The following is a 17,170-nucleotide window of genomic DNA, read 5'->3' as shown; positions in this document are numbered from 1 at the left end:
GCTGCTCGGAGTGATATGTTTGGATCCATAATCTCACAAGTGTCCCTTATATTTGTAGCTCATTGGGCTCAGAGCCAGGCTGGATTTCACAGGTAAGGATGCTGATCCAAATGTTGGCACTTGACTGCATGGCTGGAGAATGGAGATAAAGCTAGGACTGGTTTGCAAGGCATTTGCAAATCTGTGCACTATACGTCTGTTGTTTCCTTAAAAATATCCCTTTTGGAATTTAAAGCATCTAAAAGACAGATGTGTCATGACTAGGGTTTAGCTGAACGTGCTGTATTCAGAATACAACAAAAAGTCCAGGTGTTTTAAAGGATGTAATGACTGTGATCTAAGAAAAGAATTGTGTTACTGGATGCCAAATATATGAACACACTTATAGAACTTTTCCTGGCTCCTGACACTGAATATATGGTGTGGGTTGTTTTTAGTTTTTTTTTTTAAAAGAAGCTGATTTCCTTTCCTAAAGCAGGTTTATGTTAGTTCCCACATTTTCCAGGTATATTTAAAATTATTTGGACCCACAAGAGAGTTTCACTGGCTGACAAGGATTATAAGTGAGAACTCACTGTCTGAAATGGCTATCTTGCGACTTCGTCAGTTTGCATTACAGTGGACAGCTGTTTTGGAAGTACTGCAAACACACAGAGAAGCATCTGACTCCATGTATGTGGCATGTATCCTGTATTACACCAAGCCAGAGAGGAACCAAAACTAGAAAATGAGATGTTTAAATTGAGCATCCCAAACCTTGGGGAGTCCAGGTTTAGGGCAGATAGATATCCATGACAGATCTCCATCTCCACCTCACTGTCAGGATTCTCTAATAGGTGGCTCACCAAGGTTCTGCCAGTGTCAGTATTTTATGCCCATTGTATAATAATAATACATAGAGGAACAGTTTCATTAAAGATATTGAAGACTACTGCAAAGGGGGGATGTTAAAGAATGTAGCATTGTCTGTTGAGCATACTCTACTGGCTAGACCTTTCCCTGGGAAGCAAGAAAAATGTAAAATATATACATGAAAATACAAGTCCTTCCTAGAAGCCCTTACAGAAGCCTCTCCCGTTTTTTTTCTACCTGACCTCCCAGCTCCTGATTTCCTGGCTGTAAAATGCTTTAGATTTAGGAGAAGGAATGGAGAAACATCTGAAGCTTGATATCCCACAGCCTTGTATTTGGGGGATGCATGTTCTGTGTAGAAGGTATTAATTGCATATTCAGCCCAAGAAGAGTTTAGCAGTGAGTTTAACAGAGATAACTGTTCTCACTGTGCAGTAGCCTACAAAGGTCTCATTTCAAACTGCAATAAAGAGAAGCTGAATTAAAGTCTGCAGTTGGTGGCTTAACTTCACTTGCACTTTAACATAAGATGTTATAATTCTTTGAGTCCTGATACCCCAAAAGTGAACAACCTTGCAGTGAGAACAAAGACCTACACAGTGCAGAAGAGAAAGTCAAAAAGTGGGCAACAGAAGGAAAGGGTGAGAGCTTTAAGTACAGATTTTAAATAAAGGAGGACTTCACTGCACAAGAGCAGGGACAATATTTAAGCTGTGAGAAGTGAACTAGAAAAAACACAAGCGGGAAAAGATGAATAAGGCTTTAAGGGAAACTGCCACTACCCAGGCAAAATCCACAATACAATTAGATCAAGCATTTCCTAACTGAACATAATAAACTCTTTTGGAGGAGATTCATCCTGTACAAGCAGTCTATTCCTCTGATCATTTCTCTAAAGGTATTCCCAATTTCTGAAAGTCACAGAAGTTTCTTTACTACACATATCCACTGAAATATTCATAGACCTGGACGATGGTATAAAAAACTAGATTCATTAAATGACACTAGAAAAAAGTAGTCCTTTGTAATATTCCCTGTCAATAGAAAGTATATAAGAAAAGCAAACAGATCTACTGTAGCCCCCAACTCTAAATTTCCAGTCCCTTTTAATAAAGTGAAAATTTTAGGTATTAAAGAATTTTGTGACCTTTGCAATGCTACAGAACACTGATACAAAGTGTGAATAGTACAATATCCATTATATAATATATATTTATATTTTAATATATTACATTTATTTCTACATAAAGAGGCTATAAATACTGTATATGCCTTATATTTATAGTTCCCAGCATTTGACATTTTAGTAAGTACAAACAAAAAATACTTATAAAAATACAAAAAAACTTCAGTAGAAATAGCTTTACATTTTAAAATCCTGTAGTCTGCATTGTGTCTATCAATAAAGTTCTGGGACTACAAGAGCACAGGTAAGAAGTTGTCCAACAATTAGGCACAATTTCACCACTCGTAGAAGATCAGAGCTGCCATGAAACCAGTCATGAATTCCCAAGGCTACATAAACCGATATCTCTGCCATTGCAAACAGAGTTTGCAAAGAGAATGAGTCAGACCTAAATCTGAGGGAGGAGGGATGAGACAAGAAGGTAGGATGCCCTTAGGATCCCCCACCAGAACGACAGAGCTTCCTGTGGTCCTAAGGTAGATTACATTTGCTTTTCTACCTGTTGTAGAGGCTGCCCAGCTGGTGATTTGGAGGGAGGAGAGTATTTTCTGCAGCAATTTCAGGCTAGCTCAGAAGCAGGTAGGCATCTGGCATGTGACAAGGGTGCCGGGGATGATGGGGGGCAGGCCCATCCTCAGAGATGAGGCATGGCCCTGCCACCTGTGTTCCATCACTTGGCTCAATGCTCTGCCTTGTCCCTACTAACCAACTTCACCATGTAAGTCTTGCAAGCAAATGCAGCTCATGAGGTCTGGTACAGCAACGCTTTTTCCTCTGCCAAGGACAGAGACCATCATCCTGACCTATATTTAGCCGAGCCTATGTTTAGTCTCAGGCCGTCAGTGGGTGCCAGAACCTTGAGCTGGATGTTCCTTTTTTTGTTTGTGAAGGTACAAGCAAGGAATAACTCTGAGAAACAAGAAGCCACTGCCGCACTGTTTCCTTCCTGGAGTCCAGCCACAAAAGGGAAAAACAAACAAAAAAACCCCAACCAAAACTAAAAGCAGGGCTGTGCCATTATTTCGTACAAGTAGAAACAGTTAAGTTGAATGCTGTGATGCTGCCTGCATTAGGCAGATGCTTGACATATCACCAGGGTCTGCCTCTGCCACAGGGTTGGCACAGCACACACATTGTGGCTGGGGCTGTGCACCCTCAGCCACCAGCATCTCTTTAGAAAAGAACCCCCAGCCCGGCACAGCACAGTTTTGCTGCCAGCTGCTTCTGCATCCTCTTCAGGAAAAATGAATGTCTTTTCTTAGTCCCATGGATGCCGTCTTTCTATACATCAAACCTGAATGCTACCAGCCAGGCAGTGAAGGCACATCCCAGGGGAATCTGGAGCTGCCGGGTTGACCCTAGAGTGGCGGGGGGGTGAGAGGCGCGGGGCCATCGTAGGCGAGGCCATGAGCGCGGCAGAGGGGGGGCGAGGCCTCCCGCACACACAAGAGTTCGGTCTCCTCGCTGGAGTACACCGTGGTGTCCATGTCATCCGAGTGGTATCCCGACTGGTACCCGCTTGTCTGGTTGGAGGCTTCGGACATAACGGATTCATTACTCTTGCTGGGCACCAGCGTGCTAAAAAAAGACAAGCAGAAACAGGACTGAGAGAGCTGTGGAGACTGTCTTCTGAAGGGTAGGTGGGAGATTCCAGGTGGCAGCTGCTTTCCATCACGGCAACAACCAAAGCAAAATGCTGTACTTAGCAAGCCTGGCTTCAAGCCTTTTTAAACATGCATTTGATTGTAAGGAGAGACCTTTTCATATGTCCTAATTTCACTAACACATGAAAAAGATGTTTAATTTTATGATGATACAAGGAGTTAGATTGCGACCACATATGAAATGGAGAGAAAACTTTTAGAGGCTTTATTTTAGCAGTGGTGCAATTGTAACTGCAGTATATCTTTGTCCACAGTGAAGTTATCCTGGGAAAAAAAAATTCCTGAGAAGCTCTCAGAGAGCATACATGAGGTTTCAGCTTTGTGAACACCATTGTGCTTCCTGTGAACTGCACAATGAAACCCCTGTACAGTCCTCTGAAAACACACCCAGGTACATCCTGCAAGCTCAAGAGTCAGCTATTAAAAAAAAAGTAAGAAAGAAAAAGCAAGCAAAAAAAAGAGCTCTTTATCAGTTCAGACAGGCCCTCATAAATATGGCTCAGTTGTGTGCACCAATTCAGTATCTCCAAGGGGTGGTTGATGCTATTGCAGCAAGTCCTTTCTGAGTGCTGACTGATGCTCCCAACAGCTACATTACCTCTTCTCTCCTGGTACCAAATGTGGATGACCAGGCATACAGTGCACAATTTTGCTTTCTTTGTTTTGAAAAGTACATTAAGAAAAGTTTGTTCTTCTAAACAAACCAATCAGTCTTCTAACATACTGCAGGTAAAAGATCATATTCAATCCTATGTGTAGCCTGAGCCTTACCTAAAGGGTATTTTCACTTGTTTATCATTCTCTTCCAAAGTCTTCAGCTCTTCAGATGCAAGAACCATCCCGCTATCTGTCTGGTTTTCCTGCAAAGATATTAGAAATGCATTAAATGGAAAAGGATTAAAAACATGAAAAAAGATATCAAAAGAAGGAAAATATGTACAAACAGATAAACTCACCTCCTGAACAACTTTTACAGTAGTTACCAATGGGACATCTTCAAATGTTTTCACACTCACAGGGCGGCTTTTTCTCTTGCTACCTTGTCGGTACTGACTACAAAGAAAACAAAACAAAAAAGTTTTGTGTCCACTATCCACGACTTGGCTGCAAACAGCACAATGATATCAGAATCCTTTTATCTCTCTTCAGAAAAGTTAATCCTTTTGTCAAAACATATTATGCAAACCTTCAAGTATCCATTTATTGAAAAGGATGAACAGCCCAGAAAATGGCATGTTTCTGACCTTTTGCTCCTGACAATCTTGATCTCTGAGCAAATTCTAAGAAATGGCTTTGAGAAAACAGCTTCTTTCCTCAGCTACACTGGAGGGCTTCACTTCCTGCAAGGTTTGCTTAGAAGTACAATAAACAGAGGAGCCTGGAGCACAGACATGTGTCTCTTCCTTTGGACTGCACTTCTAAGATCCCTGGCTGGACCTAGGACAACAACAGCAGACTCAGCAGACTGCTGCCCTTAAACCATGGGGATCAGGACAGGGAGTGCTACATCTCTCTTGAAAGCTCTTCTCCTAAAGAAGCCCTATGGTCAGGATGACATCCATAAAAATTACTGGACAAAAAAAATAAAATTGACTTTCATGGAGGTATTAATACAGCAAACAAAATGGCTACCCTCAGCTTTCTGCCTAAGTGAATATGGAATAAAATGGATGTTGTCCCAGTTAAACAGGGCAGTTAAACAGGACAAATTTATGTTCTTAACAGCTAATGAAGGAAAAGCCATAGAGTTAGAAGAGAACCCTGCATCCACTTGAAGGGCAAAGCTGAAGGAACTTAAGAGCATCATTCACCATATTTCCCAGCTTTGAGTCTAGCTATGCTGAGCCCTGCCTATCTCCAACAGACATTCATTTAAACTAGCGGGGATTTTACAAGTTCCATTTGGAGCCTGCTCAGGTGCTCAATCACACTTCGGAATGTTTTTCAAATATGAAATCCAAGTACTTGCTGCAAATAAAATTTATCCTAATGCTGGTGACACAGAAAGATTAATTAATACCCTCTTTGGTGCAAATTTTCATATTCTGAAAACTGTTACTATGTTCCCTCTCCATTTTCTCTTCCTAAACTTAACAAAACCAGTTATTTCAAACTCTCTGCACTGGCCATGTCTTCTGCTCCTGTTACTCAGCAGTAGTATCTAATCTACTTTCCATCCAATGCTACCAGGACCAAACACATCTAATGGACAATCTACCTTCTTGGACAGCCTGACCTTGAATGATTCCACAACTTGCCTTCTAAGTTTGTAAGCTACCTGTGTGCTTGCATTTAAACGTCCACACAGGCACAGAACGGCATAGCCAGAAATACAGTTACCAGGGTGGTGAGGACTGAGAATCCCAGCCTCTTGATCTGAATAACCTCCCAGGTATGGGAGTCCTGCCTCTGCTCAGCCCAGACAAAAGTCAGCCTACAAGACTACAATGAACGAGATCTTCTTGCTTAAGCCAAACACTGTGCAAACAGGACCAGAAACAGTGTGCAGACAGAAAGAGGCCACGCGTGGAGTCTGACTTCTGTCCGGTGGCAGTAAGAGCTCAGCTGATGTCCTGACAGTATTTCTCGACATGCGTTTCCATTTTGTAATAGATTGTCCCATTAAAAAAAGGCCAAAAATGTCCTACATGAAATCAAAATCCACCTTCTCTGCTACCCTCCAGACCAATTATTCTTATTAAAAATGAAACAGATTTGTTTGACTTGATTTGTTCTTCACAAATCCATGCTGGCCATTTTTAGTTAATTCATTTTCCTGTAGGCATTTACCATTATTTACATGATCGCTTATTCCAGGATTGTTGCTAGAATTCAAATCAAACGATTTAAGAACTACACATTTTCTGTTCTTGCTAAAAGCAGGCATTATCTTTACACTTTACACTAAATCTTCTATACCTCACCTACTTTTTAATCACAATATTTCAAGGTTTAGAAGTTGCATATCTATTTTCTAAGCCAAATATGGCAGATGTTAGGAGGTCCTGCTGATTTTAATTTACATCAGCAACCTAAATATCCTTTTATATTCTCCATGTTTCCCCTGTGCTTGCTTTCCTCCTTAGCTTTGATTTAGAGACTATATTAAATCAGCCTTTCCTCATAGTTTGTACTTCTGTGAAGATTGAAAAAGACATTTCTGAATGGATCAATCTGTTTCACCATCTGTATACTAAGATCCATGCCTATAAAATCATTTTCAGCTATCAGAATGGAAGAATAAAGCCCCTAGACATGTTTTAACCTTTCCACTTAGCCTATCCTAGCCTGGTTTCCCCTAGTGCTTTCACAACCCTGTCACACTGCAAGACAAGAGAAAAGAGATTCAATCTCCTTAAAAGGTTGGCAAAGGGATTTTATTTCTGTTCATAACAGGAAATGGAGACCAGGAAAAGCCATATAGGAAGTATTAGAAGTGGAAAATAAGTGTGATGTTTTCAGTGTTAAATCATGGTTTCTTGTCTTCTAAATATTTATAGTTTGAACTGTCCCATTACTAAAACACGGGGTTGAGAGTTCAGCTGTAGGACCACAAGTTCAACTGAAGTATGAAATGCAGTGTGCCCTACCTAGTCTTTTCTGGGACCACATAAAAATGTCACCCTGCAGTGACACTTCGTTAGGAAAAAATCTTTGGGAACCTTGGTGGGTATAATACAAGCACTGAGAGAGAGGGCTCCACTTCACGGAAACCACATGAAACCTGCCAACAGAGTCATAGAATCATAGAATCGATTGGGTTGGAAAAGACCTCCGAGATCATCGAGTCCAACCTTTGGTCCAAATCCAGCCCATTTACTAGATCATGGCACTCAGTGCCACGTCCAATCTGCATTTAAAAATCTCCAGGGATGGTGAATCCACCACCTCCCTGGGCAGCCCATTCCAATGCCTGATTACTCTCTCTGTAAAGAATTTTCTCCTGATATCCAACTTAAATTTCCCCTTAAGCCCGTGCCCTTAAGCTTAAGCCCGTGCCCCCTTGTCCTGTTGCTGAGTGCCTGAGAGAAGAGACCAACCCTCACCTGGCTAGAACTTCCCTTCAGGTAGTTATAGACGGTGATGAGGTCACCTCTGAGCCTCCTCTTCTCCAGGCTAAACAACCCCGGCTCCCTCAGCCTCTCCCCATAGGACTTATGCTCCAGTCCCTTCACCAGCCTCGTTGCTCTTCTCTGGACCCGCTCCAGCACCTCAATATCCTTTCTGAACTGAGGGGCCCAGAACTGAACACAATACTCAAGGTGTGGCCTCACCAACGCAGAGTACAGGGGAAGGATCACTTCCCTGGTCCTGCTGGCCACGCTTTTTTTGATACAGGACAAGATCCCATTGGCCTTCTTGGCCACCTGGGCACACTATTGGCTGATGTTGAGCTTCCTGTCAATTAGTACCCCCAGGTCCCTTTCTGCCTGGCTGCTTTCCATCTCTGCCCTGATGGTTGTGTCCATCTCCTTCTGTTCTCCTTCTGAGATTGTATTAAGCGACCCAGGGCTCCCAGTATCTAAATGGCTGAATTTGATCTTAGGCAGCACTGGATGAGAAAATACTTTTCTCCTTTACATCCTATGCCTGAGGTCCTTAAAGGGTCCAACATAAGCCCCTTCGTGCATTAGTACAAACTCCTTACTGGGGAATCACTTCTGCCATGATACCCAACAGCATCCACCACTGTTGCTCCATTGTGGATGCCTCAGCAGCCCACCAGAAGCAAGCAGCAGACAAAACCCAGTGACAATACTACTTATGTCATGTTCTCCTAGGCTATCATTTCATGACCTATTTTCCAACGTTTCACTTTAGGAGGAGAAATGCCAGAGAGGTTATTAATGATAGATCTATCACCATTAATATTCTAGGGAGCTGCAACACAAGTGTGTGAACACAACTGAATTGGACCAGTAAAACCTTTAATGTGTTCTGATTCTTAAAAAACAAACAAAAAATATTCTTGTGTTTTTTGCTTTTTCTTCTTTAAATGAAAATACAATATCTTAAAAGGGTAGCGACATTAAAAATAAATAAAAAAGCCACTAGCATTTGGGGAGGTAAGAAACTAGCTTTTGCCTAGAAAATCTCTACTTATCTGTATGGAGAAGGTTAAATATGAACCAGGAAGCTGAAGTCTCTTCCTTTCATTTTCCCTGCCCCCCATATGAACAAAACCCAGAGGCCCCAGTAGGATGTCCACCGTATAAAATACCTAATTCCTGCTGTGTTGTCATAATGGAATTTGGGATCACAGACTTCCTCTTCCTCCCTACAGGAAGCAGGTGAAGTTGGGAGAGAGAGACCTGAATCCTCTTCCATATTCAGTGATACTGACAAAGGAAGGATAACGTAGTCTTTACCATCCTGTAGAATGCAGTGAAAAAATACAAAAATTAAATAGGCTACAGGGACACAAAACAAAAACAGCTACATGCACATATGTGGAGAATGCATCAGACCAACAGTGCTACCCTGGTTGTTTTATTAAACTATGAACATTATAACACCTTTGCAGGAGCAGCTACATTAAAAGAAGGAAACTTAATAAGAACCACTTCCAAGCAGTTTTAAATTTAAAAAAAGTAGATTTTTATATAATATACTGTAGCATAATGTATAAACTGAACTTTTTATTGATGTCTTTGAAAAAAAATACAGATTATGGTAATGTTTGACTCCCAATGCCACAAAGTACATGAACCTGATAGTTTGGAAGGGCAGGTAATTACCATCATCATCAATAGAAAGGGAGAACTTGTCTAATAGGGAATCACATGGCCAAATCCAGTGTCCTTCATCCAGTGGGTTCACATCTATTGCCCTGACCTTGTCCACTTTCATAGTGAATAAAAAGGAAGCTACAAGGTAGAGAACCTGGTAGAGAGACCCATGTACCCCACCTGGTCACAGTGAGCTCTCTTACTGCGATGCCTGCACCCAGGACAAGTCTTAATACATTAATTTGCATGGAGTTGCTCACAGGCAGTGAAATTCCTGCATCCTTATTTTCCAGGATAGTCATTCAAAGTGTTGCAGCCCACACCCTCACATACACTAAGATATCCATCTTTGGCACAGTAAGATCAACAGGAGCTACCTGCTGAAATGTGTCTGCAGCATGCAGAGAAATCATCAGCAGGGAATTGAGCCTGTGCCAGCAACTCTCTGGCAAGACAGCAGTGGTGTCATGGGAAGCCCTTGTTGGCAGGACAGATGGCTTTTGGTTACCACAACACAGCTTCTGGGACCTTTACCCCACAAGTATTCTCTGCAAGTCAGCAACCCAACTGCTGGTCAGTAAATGGGAGTGGTAGAAGCAGCCCAGGCTCCCTGTCAGTTCCAGCAGACAGTACCCAGCTATGGGATGATGTGGTGGCTGGTAGGACAGGAGGTGTTCAGCTGGTGATTTTCATAACCAGAGAATACAATTCATTTACCTGACGGACATTGGCTTGCAGTAAATTTCCCAGGTGCTCTACCAGCTCTGAAAATGTGGGTCTCTGTTTAGGATCTCCATGCCAGCAATCCAGCATTGTTTGGTACCTAGAAGGACAAAAACAATTAAAATATCAGCATAAAGAAAACATCACTTACTGCTTGCTCCAGCACCAGCTATTATTGTAGGGTAAATGTGGGTAGCTGGAAGAACAGTTCCTTACATTTCTGGTGTTGTATAATCTGGTGCTCTCATTCTTGTTCCTTCTTTCAGTCTTCTGCAAAATTCCTCATCAATTTTCACTCCAGGGTATGGTGATGCACCTAAAATGAAAACAATGGTAATTTTAATCCATTAGACTCTTAAATTTTGGTATTAATTTTCAAACAAATAACTTGCCATGGCCTGTGTTAATAAGACAATTCAGTATATTTGGATGTGAAAACAATTTATACTCATGATGGAAACAGCAACTGATTGAGTAAATAAGGCACATCATCACATATTGAAATTGTATGAAGAAATATTGCAAGTCCATGTTTCTACATTTGCAATTTAAAAAAATCTGAGTATTTTACCTTGACAGAGAAAAATATACAGGATTTCTTCAAGAAGTAAAAGAAAACGCTACAGAGGATCCAAGAACACTTTGACTGTTTTCTTCAGACACTATATTGTTTAAAGACGGCTCAGTAAAATTAAAGTGACTCACCTAACGAAAATATTTCCCACAGCAGAACTCCAAAGGACCATACATCACTCTGAATGGTATATACTCTATCAAAAATGGTTTCTGGTGCCATCCATTTTAGTGGTAGTCTGGCCTGAAAGAATTTTATAAACAAAAATGTATCACAGTTTAGCAAAACATTGAGTTTCCACAAACCCGTTTGAGGGAAACACAGAAAAAAAGTCCTGACTTCATATTAATTCTCTATTGAACAGAGAATCTGAAACTTACATCTCCTTTCCTGACGTAATCTGGGTCTTTGTAGATGTCTCGAGCCAAGCCAAAATCACAGATTTTGACCACATTATTGTCTGACAAGAGGATATTACGAGCAGCCAGGTCCCTGTGGATGCACTGCAAAGAGAAGTAAACAACTTCATATGTTGCCTGTTGTCACAGCTCTGTCCACAAGGCTGATCTCTTTCACATATGTGCTCTTCTACCCTCAAAGGCCAGCTAATTCTTAAAACCTTTTAAGAAAAAGAAACCTCAGCATCAACACTTGCTGATTTTAAGTGGTTTTTTGATGGTCACAACTGATTTGGCTCAGGGAGACTTGTATTCCCAAGTCCAAACATGCATCTGTTTATCCACTGTGCAGAGAAGGCCTTTGAAGTTGTCTAATTAATTATCTTAAGCAGCTGACACAAAACAGGTTCAGATCTGATTACCTTTAGATTTACTTAGGTTCACTCAAATCTGTGTACTCCACTATTTTTCTGAAAAACACCACACTAAAATGCAGACTTGATTCCAACACAAACTAATCTTGACTACAAGAGAAAGAAGTCCACATCTCTACCTATGCATAACAACAGCTTAGTCAACAACCCAAAGACGTCAAAAGTCAAACCTCCATAGCTTGAAGTAAAAGAATCAGGCTCTGAAAGTGGCTGTAGATTTGCTTCTAATATGGACTAAAACTGCAGATTCTGGAAAGAGGCATTTTTACATATGCACACCGGTCAGGATGTATGAAAGATAGACAAAAGCATGTTTTTAGAAAAAGACTCTGAAGTCTACTCTTGAATACCTAGCCTGAACTCTAGAGCAGTGTTGTATTCCCCACTTTGATTTTCTTTTCCCATTTAGGTTAGATATTAGAAAAAGGTTCTTCACCTGGGGGTGGTTGGGTGCTGGAACAGGCTCCCCAGGAAAGTGGTCACAGCACCAAGCCTGACAGAGTTCAACAAGTGTTTGGATGAGACTCTTAGTCACATGGTGTGACTCTTGGGGTAATCCTGTGCTGGGCCAGGAGCTGAACTTAATGATCCTTGTGGGTCCCTTCCAACTTGGCATATTCTGTGATTTTTTAAGTACTTTTTGTTCTATACAACTGCAGGCAACTCCTCACTCTTGCTGGAACTGACATCCTTTGAAATGTGGGCTCTACGTACACAGAAAAGCTCAAATCACAGAAAAGCACTTCTAGAAGGACAAAATTCAGGTGAAGTGTTGTTGACTGCCAGGCTGTCTTTGGCAAGAGACTCTTCAAGGAGTCATCCATGAAGTTTCATAGGTGAGCATTGTCTCTCCTCACATTGCCCTTCCAATCCCACTGCACAAGGTACAGGCAACCTCCTCAGAGCAAACTTCTTTACTCTTGTTTAGCTTCAGTTATCAGGGATTTGTCCCTAATTCTTTTAATAAAATCCATATAAGTCAGCTCCCCTCCTCCAACTACTTAACCATTCTTCTGTGAACTGGTGGCCTTATATAGTTCACTAACATTTGTGTCAATAAACGCATGGGCTGTTTCACTCTGTAGTATTAATGCTTTGAGTATGTCTTACAGCAAAAAGAAAATGTTGCGGATGACTGCTAGTCCAAAGATGAACACGCTGTTTCCTTCTACAGACCTACAGCACTACTTCCTACAGTCAAACAAATAACACACCACCCTTCCTGAGAAGTTCCTTACTTTGCGTGAAGCCAAGAACTCCATTCCCCTCGCCACTTGGAAGCTATAACAGATGAGGTCCTCCATGGTCAAGGGGTTCTTGCAAAGGTCTTCAGGACCAGCTGCAAAGAATCAGATGACAGTCAAACATGCCCTTTGTCACTCATTTCACCTATAATTGCTTGTTAGGTAAAAGTTCATCTTAACCTTACACCACATTGAGCCGGAAGAGCAAACCGAGCCCTTTTTTGGCTGTATAGTTAACACGAAACCCATTTTTCACCAAACTAGTCTGGTGTAAAATGAATTTTGAGATGATGGGTTATATACCCTAGGCCTCCTTGCTCATTTTCAGAGTTCCCACCAGTGGAAAGATTTGCAAAATAATCCCAAAAGAGAAACAACCAAAACTCAGCTCACAAGTTCCTAAGACAGTAAAGCTTGCTGTGGTTTCAACAGATGAATTTGGAAATGAATGAGAGGGTTTTCTTAGTCATTAAAGGGAAAGAAAATGCCATGGGGAGAAAGACTTGAATTTGGCAAAAGCCCCAGCTAATTTAGGGTAGAGGAACCCTAACATCATCCTCTAGTGACCTGGAGGAATAATGTACTCAAATATCTAAATATATCTAGGCATTTAGTTCCTGCTGAAATAAACAACTCTGTGACTTTGCTCAGCTCTTGATTTTAAGTAGAAATCTACCAAGAACCAGAACACGGGTGGCTACACTCCTCATCCTAAGGGCTGCTTCAGGTCTACATACTTCTTACAATATCCCATCTTAGAGGGTCAATGTTTACACCAGAGAGTACTAAAAAGGACCAAAATGGTGTGGAAATGCATGAAGTGTGTGCCTGACATTACCTATTAGATCACATTGAAACTGTAAGATCATGCTCCCCATTCACATACTGATGTTTTAATTTGCATTAAATGATATTTAGTAGGAGTTGAGGTACAGTCAGTAGAGCTACAGCCTTTCTTTCTCCTGACTAGTCTGATCCCTCCTCTAGATGAAATTAGTGCTGTCTCTGAGATGGCAGCACTGAGCACTTTGTGCTGCCTCTGCTAAAGAAGGACATGGCAAATGCATCAGTGAAACCACTGCAGAGGGTATATATATCCCAGGGAGACTTTGAATGAGTGAATAATTCTGGTTTCCTGTTCCAGACAGACCACCTGTGCCCAGGGAAGGCAAAGCAACCTCTCTGCTAATAAGCAGTGAAGCAGATAGCATTTCACAGCATTTAACTTCTGCATAAACACTTAGGAAATTCAGCTAGCATCCTGGTGCATCCCTTTCTGCACTGCCTTCAGAGTTTGTGCTCTGCAATTTTCCCTGAAGACACTGGGACATTAAATAGACATATCTCCAAAAGGCAGTGCATTAACAATGCACCCTTTTCAGACGGGACATTATCCGGGATTGGGCTGAGAGGTTTGGGATGCTGAACTGAAAGTTCAGGAACTTTGGTCATCCAAATAATACCATACACACAGCTTTGAGGGAGCTTCAGAAATCACACAGTCCCAAATGTCCCTCATCAGCCCCACCAATGCCACCTGTTCCAACACCAGGAGAAGACATATCCTACCATCCTCCTCTTCCACGTCACTCAGGGACCGCTCCTCCACAAAGCCAGAGCTTGCTGAGCTCTGGCTGCTCGTGATGCTGTCCAACCGTCGCTTCAGGTCTGCAGAGACATCACCAACGTAGTTCTCTTTCCCCTGCCGAAACCTGGCACATTTGGTCTAGAAATATGAGGGGAGGGTGAGAAAAATCAAAAGCTGAAAGTGTGCCAGAAGCTTGGTCTGTGCCGAGGTTGCCACTGAAGGCAGGGAGGGAAACCCAGTGCTGGTGTGATCAGCTGCTCTGCTCCAAGCCAGCTCTGGTTGGAGCACTCAGCTGGTGCAGTGACAGTACCAGCAAAACCCAACCCATGGCCACACGGGTTCACCAGCTAGAGCACCTTCTGCCACTCTGCAGCTTCGGAGCTTTCACCTCCTCCTTTTCCATCCTCCCAGACAAACTCCAGCAACATCTCCACATGCCAGGGAATAAATGCACACTGAGGACCTGGCCTCCTCAGCCTTGTGAAGCACTCATGGATGAATGCTCCAGAGCCCCTCTCATATGATCCAGCCTCTCTGTACTGCTACAGCTCTACTTCCCACTGCTGCAAAGGCCCTTCTACTAAACCTGTACCTTGGCCAAAACCCTAGCAGCCATCACAATCTGAGTTACTTCCTTCTTCCCCTAAGCCACTGAATGCCTCCAGGGAGAAATCCAACCCCACAGGCTTCCTCCACCACATATCCATTTTCTCCTGCTTTGTTTTGGTGACTTTTTTTTCCCTGGCAGGGCTGGTTTTTAACATTGCCAATTCCCATTCCCACTGCTTGTGTAAGCAAGGGTCAGCACCCTCATGAAACCCTGTCTCTTCCTTCAAGGCCTCTCAGATATTCGTTTATCTTTTTACCTCACAAGAAGATGCAGAAAGTTGCCTTTGCCAACATAAAATAGTAAACAATGTCTCCAAGGATCAAGAAAAATAACCCTCTGGGGAACCAACAAGCAGCAGGAAGAAGCTCTGATTTAAACACAGCAGCTGCGAGGAGACTCAGGTCTACCAGTGTGTCAGAGCACAGCCCAGGGACCTCCCTCTTGGTTGTGCGTGGAAAAGGGGAGGGTCCTGAGTGTGATGCTCAGCATTGGGTTCATGCAGTCATGTTCTTCATCCAGCAATCTCACCCTTGGGGAGGATGGATCCTCTCAACCCTCTCTAGAAATCAGCCCCCTCTTAGAGGTGCCCAGAAATGAGTTTGAAAATGCCAGTCTCCATCCTTCCCCTTCTTTCAAATCAAGGTGCAAAGAGGGGGTGCAGTGATGGAGCTCCCTTTTGCAAAGGACTTGGGAGGTGAAAAGCTGAATGTGAACTCATGAGATACATCAATTATACCAAACTATTAATAATACCAAAGAAACATATAGCCTGGTTCAACAATGAGATAAGGAGACAGTGGAAAGGATAATCACATGATAGCAGATACCTATGGATATCTGATGGATATATACACTAAACAGAGAGTGCAATTATTTAAGGTGGTCTGGAGCTTAACTAAGAAAGGAAAAAATTCAGGCTGATAATCAGAAAAAACTTCCTGAAAGATATTGCCAAGTGTAAAATAATCTGCCAAGGGAAATAGTGGAAGCCCAGTTCCTTTGCACATTTTAAGCTAACAATAACAAAACTGCTACATTGCAGGGGCCAGGGGAAAGACTGGATGACTTGTGATGTCTTTGCCATCTCTCATTCCCATGAGAAGTACTAAGACATTCAGCATCCCCAAGGACTGCCACTTTAGTCTGCACTAGAAAAAGAAACATTGTGCATGGAAAAACCCCACCAAATCAAACAATTTACTGGTTTTTTTGAGCTTGACTCCTTACCTTGTATGGGACAAATTCACTCCTCTTGCTCCGCAGGTAAGCCGACAGATTTCCAAACTTGCAATATTCCACAATCACCATGAGTGGGCCTGTACAACAAAGCAATTCCTTAGAAACACCATTTATATCCCACCTTATTTCACAGCATAATTTGTGACTAGAAATACATACATTTCAAAAAGCATTCTGCTACCTAGAGATTTTTAAAAATACCAGTAATAATAAAAAAATAAAATCTAATTGAAGCAGGGAAATTATTCATTTTTCTGCTCTATAAGGAAGGAAAACAAAGCAGACATTTTGAAAATCATAGGCTTAATTTCGTATGTGAAAGAACTAAAAATTTAAAACAGGAATCTTGGTTTCAGACATATATGCCTTACTGTACAGTATAAATGTGGTATTTCATGCTCAGATTTACCTCATATAGACATATGTTACAACCATAAAATTCCATCCTAGGTTCCACATGCTGGCCATCTCTATTTTATTATGGAATAAACAAGGAAAAAAAATCTTTATGGATTACGTTTCCCTCAACAACTGACTTCTGTCATGGAACTTTACAAATTAAATTCTGATCCCACAATAAGCCAATGAGTCAGCTTCCCTGAAAAATTATTACTTAGTTACTGTACACTGAATCTATTCCAAATTAGTCTGTAGTACTGGATTTGCTAAACAAAACATCTGTCCTGGATTATAAAGTTAAATAGGTTCATCCACACAGAGATGGACTCCAAAATGCAATCTCCCCTCCTACACACACACACAGAGACACCAACAGTCCATCCAGAGAGGGGAAGTCACAACTTGCAGTAAGAGTGTAGCTGGTGACAAGAGTAAGAGCAACTTGTTAAATGTGTTATTAGACTCAGTTCCGAAGTCTGTTACATGTGGGGTGTCCAATGTAAAGGTGGATCTGAAGTACAGAAAAGCAA

At 41.8% G+C, this 17,170-nt stretch overlaps 1 protein-coding gene across 1 annotated transcript in view; it reads right to left on the bottom strand.

Annotated features, from left to right (window-relative positions):
• Nucleotides 1-2,046: 2,046 nt before the first annotated feature.
• The window catches only part of KDR (kinase insert domain receptor), a 32,020-nt gene continuing 16,896 nt past the window's right edge, over nt 2,047-17,170 (bottom strand). Inside the window, exons 20-30 of the mRNA XM_064652864.1 lie at nt 16,230-16,318; nt 14,374-14,530; nt 12,799-12,899; nt 11,109-11,231; nt 10,860-10,971; nt 10,371-10,470; nt 10,149-10,254; nt 8,924-9,075; nt 4,659-4,755; nt 4,474-4,562; nt 2,047-3,616 (exon numbers count right to left, since the gene is read on the bottom strand). Of these exons, the coding sequence (XP_064508934.1) occupies nt 3,397-3,616; nt 4,474-4,562; nt 4,659-4,755; nt 8,924-9,075; nt 10,149-10,254; nt 10,371-10,470; nt 10,860-10,971; nt 11,109-11,231; nt 12,799-12,899; nt 14,374-14,530; nt 16,230-16,318 (1,346 nt within the window). The 3' untranslated portion in view covers nt 2,047-3,396. The remainder of the gene's footprint in view (nt 3,617-4,473; nt 4,563-4,658; nt 4,756-8,923; nt 9,076-10,148; nt 10,255-10,370; nt 10,471-10,859; nt 10,972-11,108; nt 11,232-12,798; nt 12,900-14,373; nt 14,531-16,229; nt 16,319-17,170) is intronic.

Source organism: Pseudopipra pipra, chromosome 4 (genome assembly GCF_036250125.1).
Source record: "Pseudopipra pipra isolate bDixPip1 chromosome 4, bDixPip1.hap1, whole genome shotgun sequence".
NCBI classification, from domain to species: domain Eukaryota; kingdom Metazoa; phylum Chordata; class Aves; order Passeriformes; family Pipridae; genus Pseudopipra; species Pseudopipra pipra.
The sequence above is the reverse complement of the archived record's forward strand: the minus strand, read 5'-3'. Positions and strand labels throughout refer to the sequence as shown.